This window comes from Podarcis vaucheri (assembly GCF_965113315.1).
Source record: "Podarcis vaucheri genome assembly, chromosome: 8".
In the NCBI taxonomy this organism is placed as follows: Eukaryota; Metazoa; Chordata; class Lepidosauria; order Squamata; family Lacertidae; genus Podarcis; species Podarcis vaucheri.
The window spans coordinates 57,871,128-57,886,046 of record NC_138766.1 but is presented as its reverse complement, the minus strand read 5'-3'; the positions used below and the strand labels follow the sequence as shown (position 1 = coordinate 57,886,046).

Below are 14,919 nucleotides of genomic sequence, written 5' to 3'. Positions count from 1 at the left end.
GGCTCCGGAGCCGCATGTGGCTCTTTTACACCTTTGCCGCGGCTCCAGGGCGGATACTAGCGAGGGGAGGAGGCGCATTGTGCGCCCCGAGACTCCCCACTGTGGCGGGCGCTGTACTGGCTGTGACGTCGCATGGGGGCGGTGCGTGCGTTAGTCACGCACCGTCCCAACGTCACCTTCCCGCCCGCTGTCAGATCGTGGCTCTGGAGATATATTTGTTTTAAATGTCGCAATGGTTTTGCAGCTCCCATGTTTTTTTTCCTTTGGAAACGGGTCCAAGTGGCTCTTTTTGTCTTAAAGGTTGCAGACCCCTGGCCTAAATGGACCCGGCAGGCCTCCCCATTTGACCTGCAAGGCTGTTTCAGACAAGCCACACCCACCCTGTCAAAAGTGGCTCCCTGTCAAAAGCTGTGTTTGTAGGCACTGCCGATCAGCTGGTTGTTGGTGCTTATAAAGCCCTGTGCCTTTCCAAGTGCCACCATGTTCACCAGTGCTGGCAAAGGCACAGAGCTCTGCAAATGCAGACAATTTGTACAGGCAAAGAAAACACTTTACGTGCCATCATTGTGATGTTAGGTGATTGACAGCTAGGTGACAGTCAAAATGACTGTTGGGGAACCTAAGCATCTGGCCTGCTGGCTGGAAGCATTTCTCCACCCTGCTCCAGAGATGAAGACAGGATAAAGCCACATAACATGCTCTTAAAGTATATAGATCACAAGACTCTAAAAACAGTTAAAAATGAAAATCAAAACCTATCCAGAAATATAGCTTTTCCTTACAGATTGTTTAACGATGTCAGTCCAATCTGGAGCAACAGCAAATTCAGGGTTCTCTTCTAGCCATCTTGGCAGGTCCTTCATTGGAGGGGCCATAGCTCCACCCATCTAATGAAACATTTTTATGTTTTATTAACGAAAAGTTACTAGTACATACTTTATATGCCACTTATCAAAGTATATTTTTTGTTAGAGAACAAGTACAGAGCTGGTAATAAAAACATGACAAAAATTAAACTCAGCCATGCATTAAGTGTGGAAAAAGTCTTTGCCAGATATCCGAAGATTTCTGCAACTCAAAATTCAGAATGCTACTTTGAACAAAGTGATGAAATCTATAGAACTTGCATCAACCTATTAAGTCAACTAATTAAAGGTATTATTATTATAATATAATTTTTATTATATAATTAAAGGTTATAATCTGTAATCTAAGTATCCTACTAAAAATGCAAGTTTGGAATTAGAGCAAACTTGGAAAAGCACTACCTTCTTGCCATTTCTCTTATTTACAACAGGGACCCTCTCTTCTCCAGTTAAGGTGTTTATATCCAGTTTATTAGGGTTTCGACATCTGTGCCGTTTCTGCTTCGGTTTCTGAAATGGGGAAAACAGCACATCTGCACTCTTCTAAGAGAGGAGGAAAAGTACAGTGCATTACTTGGGGAGTTTTATTATCTCATCTATAGAAGTAACTTTTCAACCCACTAGGCATGTATGTATATAGTGTTTTCCAGGTTCAGCACTGGAACAAAACATTATTAGAATTTGTACATCTTTCATTTTTAGTCATTACAAAACAAAAAAAGGAATGAACAATTAATTAATTATGTTCTATCATGTTAATTGTTATTTATTGTTTATAAGCCACTTTGGGATTCATTTGAATGAAAAGCAACTAGAAATGTAATAAATCCAAATCGAATTATGACAAAGGATTAAGAATTATTGCTTTTGGAAATCTTCCCAAGTGATTGAAAGACAGTTAAAGCTTTGGACTAATCCCCCCCCACCCTTGATTAACATCCACTTACTGGTACATAACTTGGCATATCCACAGTGTATGATGGATGCAATTTAAGCCATTCAACTAAATCCTTGTTTTTAGGAGCATCCTCTCCCACCAGCCTGGTCCCATCTTCCATATTAATGACAGGGATGCGAGTATCAGGATCCAGTTGCCCAGGAGATGGAATGTTTCTCAATGGGGGGGTTTCCATTTCTTCATCAAATGCTTTGGTCACTTCTGCATCCTCCTGGAGAAAGGTGACAATTATATCAACTTTCAGGAGAACATTACAAGAGTTGCTTCAAAAGCATACAACTTAAAATGGGAATACAGTTGTACCTTGGATCGCGAAAGCTGCAAACCTGGAAGTGATTGTTCCGGTTTACGAACATTCTTTTGGAAGCCAAACGTCTGATAGGGCTTCTGCGGCTTTGAATTGAGCTTCCTGCAGCCAATCAGAAACCACAATTTGGTTTTTGAACATTTTGGCAGATGAACAGACTTCTGGAAGGGATTCTGTTCGACTTCCAAGGTACAACTGTACTTCCATCAAACAATTAAACTTAGTGGGGCCATACACTTTGTACACAGACAAGAGTATGGCAAATGGAAACCCAAATGGGCAGGGGTTTTCCCCATGGGTGCATGTGCTGGAAAGGTCATGCTGAGTAGGTATGAAAGGTGAAAGCCTACTATAGAGGTACCTGCCAGGACATATGTGAATGTGAATCCCTACAGGTTCATAAGCATTCAACAGTTATACATAGAATACTGATTACTCAAGCTAATCGGTAGTTTACCCACAATATTTTCTATTTTGAATACAGTTTGCAGAGTCGATAGATGCTTTTTTTAAAGGAACAAATTTCAGGAAACTGTACAGACTATTCAAAACAATTCATGTGCATCATTTTATAATCCTTGTAACAGGAGTGAGGAAATACCAGCCCACAAGCTTGCTCCAGCACAGACAGCTTCTCTGTCCAGGTCTCCAGATTCTTTTCTGAAACCCTGCCCTCTCCTTGGTTTTGCTCCACCAATCTGCTAGTGTGTGACTAGCATGGTCATACATTGTCTCGGGCAATCAGCCCTACTGTGCATGTTCTCCTGTGCCCTGCTACTCCTTCAGTGTTCTCAAGACCTCAGGGGAAAAAAACTTTGGAAACACTTAAGAGGAGATTTCCACAAGCGTTTGGCTGCATTTGGGCATTTCAAGTCTCTGTTTCCCTCAGAACCATCTTCAGAGCCACCTGAGAAGCACTCTATGCAAATAGCACCACTGATTATTCACATTAGCATTTTGGGGGGTTTTTTTGTATTGTACATTGTTTTAAAATGTTCTAGCTCTTCATATGTTTTATCTGTTTGTATTTTATATTAAGTTGCTTGAAGACTTTTCCATGTAAAGATACTAACAAATGCATTAAATAATATTTAAAAAGGTAAGATTGAAGAAGGCTCATTTTGTGTGTCCATAGCCTTTGCCCACTTTTTGGCCCTGGCCCCACCCTTTGTGACATACAGCCTTCAGTTGCTGTTATTAAATCGCCTTCCAAATGTCTCAAAGTGATGTACAAAATGCAATACAATCAGCTAAAACACAGTTAGAACAACGCAGAAGATAACATCAGACAAACATTAAAGCAACACAAAGTAGACCCTCACAGCAGAGGCCCAATTTGTCCAACTGGGAAAGCTGGTTGGAACAGAAATACCTTCAATTGCTTCTGGAAAGCGCAAAGAGTGGGCACATGTTGTATAAGTGATAGGAATGTTGTTTCACAGAACATGGGCAGCCACACTAAAAGCCCTACACTGAGTGACTGCAGAGCAGGCTTCTAATGTCTTTGGATCTTGAAGGAGAAGCTCTTCCTTATACTCCAGAGACCTTCTGGGTATTAAAGCATTAAGGTGGTCTCTCAAGTAACCAGGTCCTGAACTGATTAGGGCCTTATATGTCAGAATCAACACATTGAACTTGGTCTGGTAGCAAATTAGCAACCAGTACAAATCCTGCTTGCAAGGGGCTAGTTGACTTGCAAGCCAGCCAGCTACTATGTTGTACATCCACTACAACTTTTGTCTCTCACTTCTACAGGCCATCTCCAGCCTCTTGTCTGTGTAATGACCCAGAGAGAGGAGCTTTGTTTCCCCAGAGGGGAAAAAAACCCCAATCACACAACCATGTCAAATAAGATGAATTAGAAGGTGTGTGAGCTCAAGCCTGTGTTGCCCTCCAAAGCAGAGAATTAAACAAAAACCTCTTTGGGGTTGCGCTTGCCAATGGCTCAACCTACCATGTCTAGAAGACTTGGCTTATATCATTCCCTTTCCCCAGCCCCACCAATGCAAGATGAGCTGATCTGGGGCGTGTCTTAAGCACAGCCTCAGTGGGGCATCCTTTTGATGTTAAAGCATCTCCCAGAAACAGCATCTTGGCAGACCTAGGGAGCTGGTGGTAAACTCTATGCCTCTCCTCACACCCCCTGACTTGGCTGCCATCCACTCAGCTCCTCCTTTGGCTGCTGCTATTATTCTACATCAGCTCAAAGCAAATCTGGTGAATTAAAATGAAATTCTTCTTTTGCAGTGAGTTTAGTTCTTAAGAGGTATTTTGTGAATTTATTCTTACTGTGTTCAACTGACCAGTGTTTTGTATATTAGAACAGGAGCATGCCCAAATGTTAATATGGAACTGAAAATACAAAATAGAATATTTATATCTGGGAATAAAATGCCAATTTTGGTGTTCTGCCTCACATAATGCAGAATTAACGTCAAAGAAAAAGTCTTCTCTCTTACTGCTGTCAACGATGCTCGCTTGTTGCTCATAAATAACAGATCAAGCCCTTCTACATTTTTCCTTCTTCCTCTCCTCCTTTTCATGGGTGGTTCTACATCAATTAGAGAACCATTTAGTAGATGCCTTGTGGGTGTGCGTGAAAGACCTGCTTGTAGCAACTCCATCTGAGTTTTAAAGGCATCAGACACTGGTGTGGAAACATTAGGTAATAGAAACTTTGAAGGAACAGCTGAAAAAGTTGAGGTAGAACTTGTTGCCTCTCGTGAGGCCTTTGATAAGTCTACAATTTTTTCTTGTCCATTTTCTGAGACAACCTGTGACTCTCGCAACTGGGCAACCATTTCCATGAGATTTCTCCTTTTGGCTGCCCTTTCAGCCTCAATTTCAATCTTTCTTCTCCTCCTCCTCCGCTGGCGTGGAACTGACAAATTGAGTGCATCTTCCTAAAGAAAAATTAACACATTATTATTATGAGCAATGAAATACCCCTTGCTTTTTTTGGTGTGATTTCAATTTTCTAAATATTTTAAAATGATGGAAAAAGTTAAATAGGATTGCACAAGCCCAACTAGTTACATCTTGTCAGATCAACTAGTTCTAAGAAGAGATCGTTACAGATTTCATCTTAATGAAAAATGTAACATCAGACCTATTTTGTACCTTAATATATTTAGTACTATCTTTCTCAGAGTAGGTTTATAACTATGGATGTTTTTTCTGCTACTGTTTTGACCCCTTCTGGTTTTATATCTTTAAAAGCAACTTTATGACTCTCATACTAAACATGCCTTGGACAACTGAGGAGAGACTGTGATATCTTCATTGCCACTGATGTTGGCTTGACCAACCATGGAGAGCTCTGCAAAACTCCGTTTCTGTAGAGGGCTGTCCACAGCTGTTGGCGTATACCCAGGTATAAGGCCCTGGAAATCAAACATCTGGCGTCTATTTACTGGCCACTTCCCTTTCAACACTGCTTCACAGATGTTGTCTAATCGGTTGATCATTACTCGATCCTGCAGAAAGGGAAATACATAATGAATGTCATGTGAAAGTAGCCATTTGAGCTCAGTCGGGCCATGCACACACAGCTTAACAGGCTGCACTGCTTGACAAAACTGCAACTGAAACTCCGGATCAGAAGAAATATTACAGGCACTTGTCATTTAAATTATTGGGAATGTTGAGGAGCATGAGCCTTTTGCAAGCCATCTGACACACATTTTCTCAGTTCTCAGTACTGCTATCATATACTAAAACAAAACATCAGTTAAACCACTAGTAGTATAATTCTTGTAACTCAACATCTTTGCCTTGGGTATGTCAGAGCCAACAGGCTGCATCTGCAATTTTGTCCCAGGAAGTAGTTCCTCATTAGTGTCACTATTAATAAAGTTCAATGTTATGAAACGGGCACCAACCTAGGGACATCTAATAAATGTCAATTTTCATTCCACGCCCATTATCACTTCAGGTTCCACTGAAGCGTGTACATTAAAAAATTCTAATTACAGCTAAGCCCTCTTAGAATATAGGCAAATACAATATGAATGCTACTGCATAGAGAAAAGGGCTTTGAAACCTAGTTGGATAATTTTCAAAATGTGTTTAATGGTCTTTTAGTTCACTAGTTAATAATGATGCATCACTTCCCTTTCTGGGGAGTCAAAACACCACCCCTGGAAACATTTGCTTTCCATCCATTCTTTTGTCATTTTGTGCCATGTGAAGACTATTTTATTCTCCCGAGTTGTTGGTTAATGGCATCATAAACATGTTATCTTTGCTGCTGCTTTGACTGCCTGTTGCTTTACTAATTGTTTTATATTGCTGCATTATATTGATTTATTTAAATTGTTCTACATAATTGTAAATCACCTTGAACAAATTTGGTGGAAACACAATATAAACATATTAGATACACACACACAAACAAACATGTACCCACATACATACATGCATACACAATCAACTTTTGAAAATTGGCTATTGATTACTAAATAGAATCAACCTTCAGTTACCTGAACAGTGTAAAAGCCACTAGCAGATCTCAGCAGCTGCAACCAGCTGCTTGCTTTGCCCAGGAATAAGCCTATTACAGCAGGGGTTATTTCAACCCCCCCAAACCAGATGGCCCTGTTATGGTGATTAGGAAGCTTAAGACTATTACTACTTTATTTCTCTCCAGCACCCTCTGAAACCAGAACCTGAGTGGTATATAGAACTAGTACAATTATCACCGCTGCATTTTGTCCAGTAAAGTGTTGTTTTTTTTAATTGTTGCAAAAATAAAAGTGATAGCTCTAGTAGACAAATGTTCTCCTATTTTATATTACAAGCTATTTAGGATTACAGTATTTCCTTATTTTACTTCCTTCAATTCATAAAGGAAGAGCTCGCCAAATTTTAGTTTATATTCTTATATGTTCTATTAAATATGATAATGCATATTTACATAGCTTTCACAATTCCAGTCCCATCTCTTTCTGCATGCTAATTTGAATTGCTTTTAGGGGGCAACTACCTAAACCTACAGGGCTCTATCCAACATTCTTTGTCTACTAGTGCAAGGGCATTTGCGCAAACAGGCACGATTTAATAATATGGCATGTAAAGTGAAATATAAATCAAATGGTGATGATGATGATGCACAATATCCAATGCTACAGTTGTGCTAGTGGAAACTCAAGCGACAGATTGTGCAATCTATTGTGCAAAGAAAGTTACAAGCAACCCACTTATGCATTCTCTTGTGCAGTAACATTCCACTGCCAGAAAAAAAGATTTGCCGGCAAAACAAGTATATTGCAAATGACTTTAACTTAGCACTACATTGGATGTAATCCCTAGGCTGTATTGTCAAGTGTTTTCCAGTACTTTTGAACTTGGCTCCACCCTTCTGAATGTACTCTTTTCCCCCCCCTGCCAACCCCCACCCCCTCTCCAAAAATACACAGGATCCAAGGAGCAGCATGCAGAACTCTACACAGAAACTTAAAAGGATATCCCTTCCTTCAACATCCTTCTCCAAAAACCTGTTCTGGAAATTTAGGAAAGTTTCCAATTCTGAATGGGTTGCCTCTGAATGAGTCACCAGAAGGGAAACGGGTTTGGCACTGAATAGCGATGGTAAGTGAGACCAAAAGTGGGCAGGAGATTCCTTGCACAGCCATCTATACAACCCCTGTTCACATACAGTCATTTAAACCTCCCATCATCTCTTTCTATCCTTCATGGTAATAAAGTTTACCCCAAAGCCCTCTTGCTATGCCCGGGAGGGATTCTTAAGGGGTGGCAGCACATATTGAGTTAATCCTTCCACCTGCAGCTACCACCTGCCAAAATATCCCCACCATGCTATCTACAATTAGACTTCAGAGTCCCAAGGATCCATGGACCACATCTGGCCTACAGGTTGCCCCACAGGGGCAACGGAAAATTTATCCATGCAGCAATGGAGCCAGTAGAAAAGGGAAGGAAGACTTGGCAAAATGCAAAGGCAGTTTGACTTTCCTCTACTGCTATTATACTAGAAAGGGTGTATGCTCCCAGCAGGCCACTCAGTTGCAGTTGAGCCACTGGTGACCAGGCTGGCAAACCTTTGCCATGCCTTGAGTGTCTCTCATGTCCCCTGAAAGGCACCCCTGCTTCATAGTTTGAGAAAAACTACATTATGTAATAAGTAATGCAACAAGCACATCACTCCTCAGAAGTGATCAGTTTTCAACAGTCAGATGGTAGGAAGTCATCTGTTGAACCAACCTTTGGCCAGAATGAAAAAGCAAATGTTCTTTCGTGAAGGAGCTGAGCTACTGATGGGTCTCCATCTTCCATATAAAATCCATCACGTGTTTCATCCCTTGCGGTGCTCAGGGATGCATTGCTTTCTTCATCAAAATTCTTACCCTGAGAAATTGTTCCTGCTGAGAAATATTAATCACTAAGAATTAGTCACAGAAGTAAGCCACCATTATTTACAGTATCATTGTAGTGTTGATCTGACAAAGTCTTTACGGGCAGTTTTCTATACATTAAAGATGTTGAACATTCACTCAGGTTGATAATGTACTCTTTGATATGTTAATGAGATGAAGAAAGATCCCAAAAGCAGCATTTGGATGGCAATTTTTCAAATTAAACAAGCCGACTTTAGTATGCTATTTTGCCATGTCACTGTACAGTACTCTTCTTATGCTCCATGACTTTGGTGTTTTGAACAGAGTATGATATATATCTGCTCTTTTGTGCTCCATATTTATTACAATGATAATATTCCAGTTTTGCAGTCAGCTCAGGATTATCTATCAACTGAGGCAATTCTGTGTTGTTTTTTAAAAAACAAAAACATTTATACTGCACTGTAGACCTGCTTTGTTGGAACCAAATAAAACACTGGTTTTCAAACTGCATCCTATGCAACTCTTACCCACTACAACTACAGATCTCCCCTATGCAGTATCCAACTGTAGGCCAGCACTAGTTGTTCAAGGATGCAACAGTCTTACAAAGGAATAACGAGGCCAAAACAGATCCAGGAAGGGTTCTTATAACATACTCCAGAATCGTCTGGATTGTACAAGGTTATCTAGTCAGATGTAGAGATTGCCTTGGCAGGTAAGTCAATATGGACAGGCTCTCTGAAGACAGAATGCTTTAAAAAAAACCTACTGAATTCATGCAATCCTAAAACTGCAAAGGTAGGAGTAAGATCATAAAATTAAAGGTAGGTCTCCTTTCAGCTCAAAAATGTCTGATGGGAGACTGCATATATGGTGTACCAAATATGGACAATATTATTCTGAATCAACCCTTATTTTCTTCACGATTACCTTCAGGTTGGGATGACTCTTCTGATTTGTCATCATCATCGAGTTTTTCTTCTTCATCATCTTCCGAACCTTTCTCAGAAATAGATTTTGGCTCTACCTCTGTGCTCAATTCCATGTCCTTTATTTCACATTTAACAGGACCAGCCTCAGCCTCAGCCTCATATTCCTCCTTATCACTTTTTCCTGCAGTATCTGTTGCATCTTCCTCCTCTTTACTATCAGACTCCTCTTTGGCTGAAGTTTTCTCAGGTCCTTCCAGTTTAACTTCAGCTTGTTCTGCAGACTTTTCATCTTGTGCTGGTGTGGATGGGATAACAGAGGCTGTCTGGCTACAGCAGACACCCAATGGGTTTAACAAAGTACTCAGATTACCTCCACCCCTGTTTTGAGCAAAGTTTTTATGAGAATCAAGAAAAGAAAGTTCAGGGTCATTCAGGATATGATAATCTGTCCTGCTGACTCCATGTTTAGCAGCACCAATCAGTAAATCTTTGTCATGTTTGCCACACTCCCACCACTCTGGCAGATCCAAGCTTGGCTGACACAGTTTTAACTTTTCCACCAATTGTGGATGATGGAGAACCTGCTCTCGGACTTTCCGCAAGAGCTCTATGCGATACAAAGTTCGAGAAGCACGTTCCTCAGTGATTGGTTCAATCACAGTAGAAAGATCAGGGGGTTCTATAGGAAAAGAGATAAATAAGTAGATATTAGGAAGATTTTAAAATTACTACATTTTACTCAACAAAAGGGGGGGGGGAGAACCCTAAAAATAACTGACCTGCATTTTCTTAAATATCTTGCTATGATCTCTAATTTAAGGTACTTGAACTCAGATACCCCAAATCACTGGGTCAGCTGCTAAGAAGTTACGGAATAATGGTGAACATTCCAAGTGCTCAATAGTTTTTAAGAAGTGTCAACACTAGGTCCAAATGGCCTGATGGGATGGGGGAGGTGAAGCAGAGAAGAGTGGACTGTAGCATTAGTCATCTATGAGTGAGTAAGATACTTCTCTCTCTCTTTTTTTGTTACCTCAGTGGCGGAGAAAAAAAGGACACAAACGGCAACAAAGACAGGAAAATTTATCCAACAAACAAGTAAGCAAGAGAAAGATTACTAAGTAACTTAGAACAACAAAGACAGGAGTTAAAGAGGATTCAGCTGAGTAACAGAGAACAAAACCATGAGAGCTGGGAGGATCAAGCTGCTCTGTCCAGGCAGGAGGGAAAAAATGAGGAGCTATCTACTTCCCACAATTCTTTGCTCCTGCCTGAGTCTCGTGCAAGAGGAACAGACCAATCCAAATACTTCATCTTCCACACGTTAGGATTTTTATATACTTTCTACATTTGAATGAATACTTGCGTGTGTGTGTGAATTGAAAAAAGTTGAGTATATGTGAAGGGGAAGCAAACATAGAAGATGTATTTTAAATATCCACTTGCACCTTCGCTTGGAACTTGTCTCAGTTTATAACTTTCCATTTATTAGAGTTACAGTTATCAGCAAACCTACCTTCATCTGGCTTGGATGGCATTCGGCACACTCGCCTGCACATAGCTACAAAGCAATTGAAGTACTTCTCTAAACTTTCATCAGACTTCTTATCAAGTCTGGCAAAAGCTCTGAACTGGTTCCAATCAAACTGCTGCTTTATAGGGTCAAAAATAACCCCAAAAGTAGACACAACACGATAAAAATCTGCTTCCTCTCTTCTTGTCCATCTGGAAAAAGGAAGAGATTAGCATGTCAGGACACATCTAAGAGCTTTTCACACCCCAATTTGATACCAGATACCAGGATCTATTTCAAAGAAAATGAGCGATGTTGCAAGCAGATGCTCATTTCTATGAGAACGGAGCCTAAAGAAACTTACTTTTGACGTTTTTCCGTTATTATAGCTTCTCTTTCAGCTTCTAATGCTCTCACTTCTTCACGAGGTCGTCGACGGCGTCGGTCAGTCTTCATTAGCGCCTCTTGCCTCATTTGTTGCCTTTTATAGCTACGCTGATAGGCAGTAATGAGGCGGCGCAAGCGGGTAGTCAGGGTTGAAGTGTTAGGCCAGTAGAGTTGGCCAAAATCTGCATTGCTTTCACTGTGCTTGCCTACAAAATATTAGCAAAGCTAATATTAGACATTCATAATTATAGTCAAATGCTAATTTGCTATATATGAAAAGCACATTGAGTTTAAAACCCCACAAATCAAATATCTAACACTGAAGTCCTCTTAAGATGAATTCTGAAACATTTACGTCTTGAACTTCACTATTGTGAACAACACACTCAGTGAAGTTCTGGTGACAACACACAGCTAAAATGGTTATCCCTCTCCAAAATGGTTATAGCTTTGGCTCTGCCACTGCACATATCCCATTATGTAACCAAACTGAATAAAGCATATACAAAGCAACAGTATATGTAAGTGGCAAATTATTACAAAAAAGATATAAAGCCATTAATTTTTCTGAAAATTAAAGCACAAAAAGTTGGTCCCTTGTGTACCACAATCAACATTAGATAATATTTGATTATTAACACTTCTCCCTCACCCCATTCCCAGGCTTACTTGTGTGGAGCTCTATGGATTCTTCCTTGTCAGAAGGAGAGTTTGCAAATTCCTTTAGGAAAAAAGAGTGTTACTTCAGCATTTGTTTTTCAAAAATTTAGCTTTAAGGAAGCAGAGGAAATGACCTTTCAAAAAGCTGAAAATAACTTTTTTGTTACACACAAGAACATTACATGAGACAATACATTAATATTTCAAATAACCTTTCTTCAAATATTACACATTAATAAAAATTACACATTAATAAAAAAACCATGTATTAGCATGTCAAGATCCTTACATCAATTTCATCTTTGAATGGAGTCCTGGTTGGTTTATATTCTGGATCTTCATCTTCTCTATCAAAATCACCCCTACAGGAAATATGATGTGCGGGGGGGGGGGGGGGAGAGAAACACAACTATCAGAGCTAAAGAACAAATCCTTTCCAAACCTTATTATGCAGTATCATGAGGGACAATGTTAAATGACCAAAAAAAGCTTCTTAATGTCTAATTATATATCCATTAAAATGAATCTCAAACTTGCTTTTTAACTATTTCACCATATATGTGGAAACACTGTTATAAGAAAGAGAATCCTCAAATGTGATGCAATAGGTGAAGCCAGGCCAGTATTTATGATAGTGTTGTAAAGTTTATTAAATTTTTATAATGTCCTTACCCATCACCACCATCTGTTAATATATCTGTTCCTCTCTGCTCAGCAGCTATGGCCTTGGCATCAGGCATACCAACACGTTCCAGGAAACAGAGTGTGGAGTCGGCTCTCATTGAATTGTACTTCTCATAGCCTGCACCCAGACAGAAAAACACACCAAGCACCCACAAGTATAAACAAAATAGCTCCATGTGAATGACACTTTTATACTGATGCAGAACGAGAAAACTGCATTTCTACTTTTCCGTTCCCATGACATACAAGAATGTGTGAAGACAAGTTCTACTTCCACATTTCTACTTCCTTTCATTACAAACAAGAATGTGCCATACACCTGTGGAAAGCATGGAGACATTAAAGATTTCCAGGCAGTGTTTGGCTGGGTGAGTGGGCGAGCAAGGCAAAAAAATGGGAGCAGTAGCCATGCACAAAGCTTTTTATTAGTTACCCTTTCACCTCTAGATTTAACATCCCCCAACTCACCTTCCTTTCAATGGTACTAGCCCTATTGAAACTGGCACTTACAGTTGGAAATGCATACATGGGAAAATACGTAAGGCCAGCAAACCTGTCTTATTCGGTTTAGGATGATGCATGTCAGTAAGATGACACCGTTCCCTCCATGGTTTTCAAACTGCTGTTTACTTTTCTGTGCCATCCAAGTTGACTAGATGGAAAATGGCAGATCCCAACAGTGCACAGCAAGAAAATGATTTTTAGACTAGACTTGCCTCAGCTGAGCCCACAAAACAGAGCTGCTGTACATAGGCAGAACAGCACAATTCAATTAGGATTTGTACTACAACACACTGTCCTTAACTGCTGTAGAGCCTCAAGCCAAACTGTAATCATGAAAGGTTTTATAAGCCATCATTCTCCCCTTTAGTCAGGCTGGGCTGCTGAGAATACCTCTGCAACCTCCAGAGAATTGGGATTATAATCAGGAATTGCTCACTGTATATATCATGCCAGCTCTGCATCCCCAGCCTTTCAAAGTTAACAAGGCTGCATCCCACTCAAGGGAGCCGGGAGTTCTCAGCACTGACATTTGTGAAATATTGCTTGGAACAAAGCCCAGGAGGCACTTGTACAGATTAATAGCAGAGGTTAAGCCCACCGTCCACTTTGACACTGGCTGGCAGAGTTAGCAAGTGAAACAGTGCTGGAAGCGGAGTTTATGGAGATCTATAATACTACTTGGCTATTATTTAAACAAATATGGTTTTGTGTTATTTACAGCCAAGGAAGTAATGTTTTCTCCAGAAATGTTCTGCAAACATTTAAAAACAGCATCTGATATTTACAACTCAAATAGATTTTTTTTTCAATGCAGAAGGAAAAAAGGAGCGAGAAGCCAACAATTCTTTGGAACTACACTTGTTAATATTGTGACTGAATATTGGTATACACAGAAAGCTTTTACCAAGGAGTTCTGTTCGAAGTGAGACATCACTTACCATGCTTGAACACTCCAATTAAAAGGGATTTATCTGCCTCCTTATCCCACCAGTCTGTAGGAACTTCAGCATGAAATGGCTCAGGAATCCAAATATCAGCCTCACTATAAAAAGAGTTACACATTTGGAAATACCTCTGAAGGTTAGGTATCACATTTAAATGTGTTCACACTAAGTGTTGGAAGAGCAAACTTGATTACACAAGGCATCAAGATACTTGAAAAATCCCAAAGTGGTTATAAACAATAGAAGTGTTAATATTATTTATTGATTAATACTTTCCCCTCTAAAATATTTATATTAAATATTAGAATCTGACCCACCCTATCAAAGCAGGTATTAATGAATTTTTCCTCCCTATGAAATGAAAAATCCCCATTACCCATCTTCTAGTCACCCTCACCAACCACACTCAAAGCATGAAATGATAAAATGCCCTGAACAGATATGCAACTGCTAAATCTTTAAATTCCTCTGATCTAAAATAAATATGCACAGGTTACAGCTCACATAAAGCAACATATCAACCTAAATTTGCACTAACCTTGAGTCAGCACCCTCCAAGATCTTGTCAGCTTGGTCCCCTATAACTTCTTGCCTCAGATAGTACAGCATGCGGACACGCAGCAGGACCCTGGAGAGGAAAACAGAGAGGGGAAAAAGTTCTTAACTTCAGGACTGTTTGCCAACAGTGGCTTTTGGCAGCTGCTGCTGTTCATCCATCATCCTGCCAAGGCTGATTAGCCATGCTGTATGGTAGGCTTGAAGCGTGACAGATGGTGGCACATAATCACCTCTGTGTGGTGCTTTC

General features: G+C 40.1%; 1 protein-coding gene across 7 annotated transcripts in view; it reads right to left on the bottom strand.

Moving 5' to 3' along the window:
* Nucleotides 1–14,919, bottom strand: part of CHD7 (chromodomain helicase DNA binding protein 7) — a 134,832-nt gene that overhangs the window by 2,620 nt on the left and 117,293 nt on the right. For 6 of the 7 annotated variants that reach the window (XM_082233713.1, XM_082233718.1, XM_082233716.1 and 3 more), the window contains 14 exons: nucleotides 14,653–14,742; nucleotides 14,109–14,212; nucleotides 12,655–12,784; nucleotides 12,272–12,344; nucleotides 11,992–12,043; nucleotides 11,300–11,528; nucleotides 10,939–11,147; nucleotides 9,421–10,101; nucleotides 8,354–8,514; nucleotides 5,376–5,607; nucleotides 4,591–5,030; nucleotides 1,814–2,035; nucleotides 1,269–1,409; nucleotides 783–887 (listed from right to left, as the gene is read on the bottom strand). In XM_082233713.1, the coding sequence (XP_082089839.1) occupies nucleotides 783–887; nucleotides 1,269–1,409; nucleotides 1,814–2,035; nucleotides 4,591–5,030; nucleotides 5,376–5,607; nucleotides 8,354–8,514; nucleotides 9,421–10,101; nucleotides 10,939–11,147; nucleotides 11,300–11,528; nucleotides 11,992–12,043; nucleotides 12,272–12,344; nucleotides 12,655–12,784; nucleotides 14,109–14,212; nucleotides 14,653–14,742 (2,869 nt within the window). The remainder of the gene's footprint in view (nucleotides 1–782; nucleotides 888–1,268; nucleotides 1,410–1,813; nucleotides 2,036–4,590; nucleotides 5,031–5,375; nucleotides 5,608–8,353; nucleotides 8,515–9,420; nucleotides 10,102–10,938; nucleotides 11,148–11,299; nucleotides 11,529–11,991; nucleotides 12,044–12,271; nucleotides 12,345–12,654; nucleotides 12,785–14,108; nucleotides 14,213–14,652; nucleotides 14,743–14,919) is intronic. The other variant, XM_082233719.1, reaches the window with a different exon arrangement.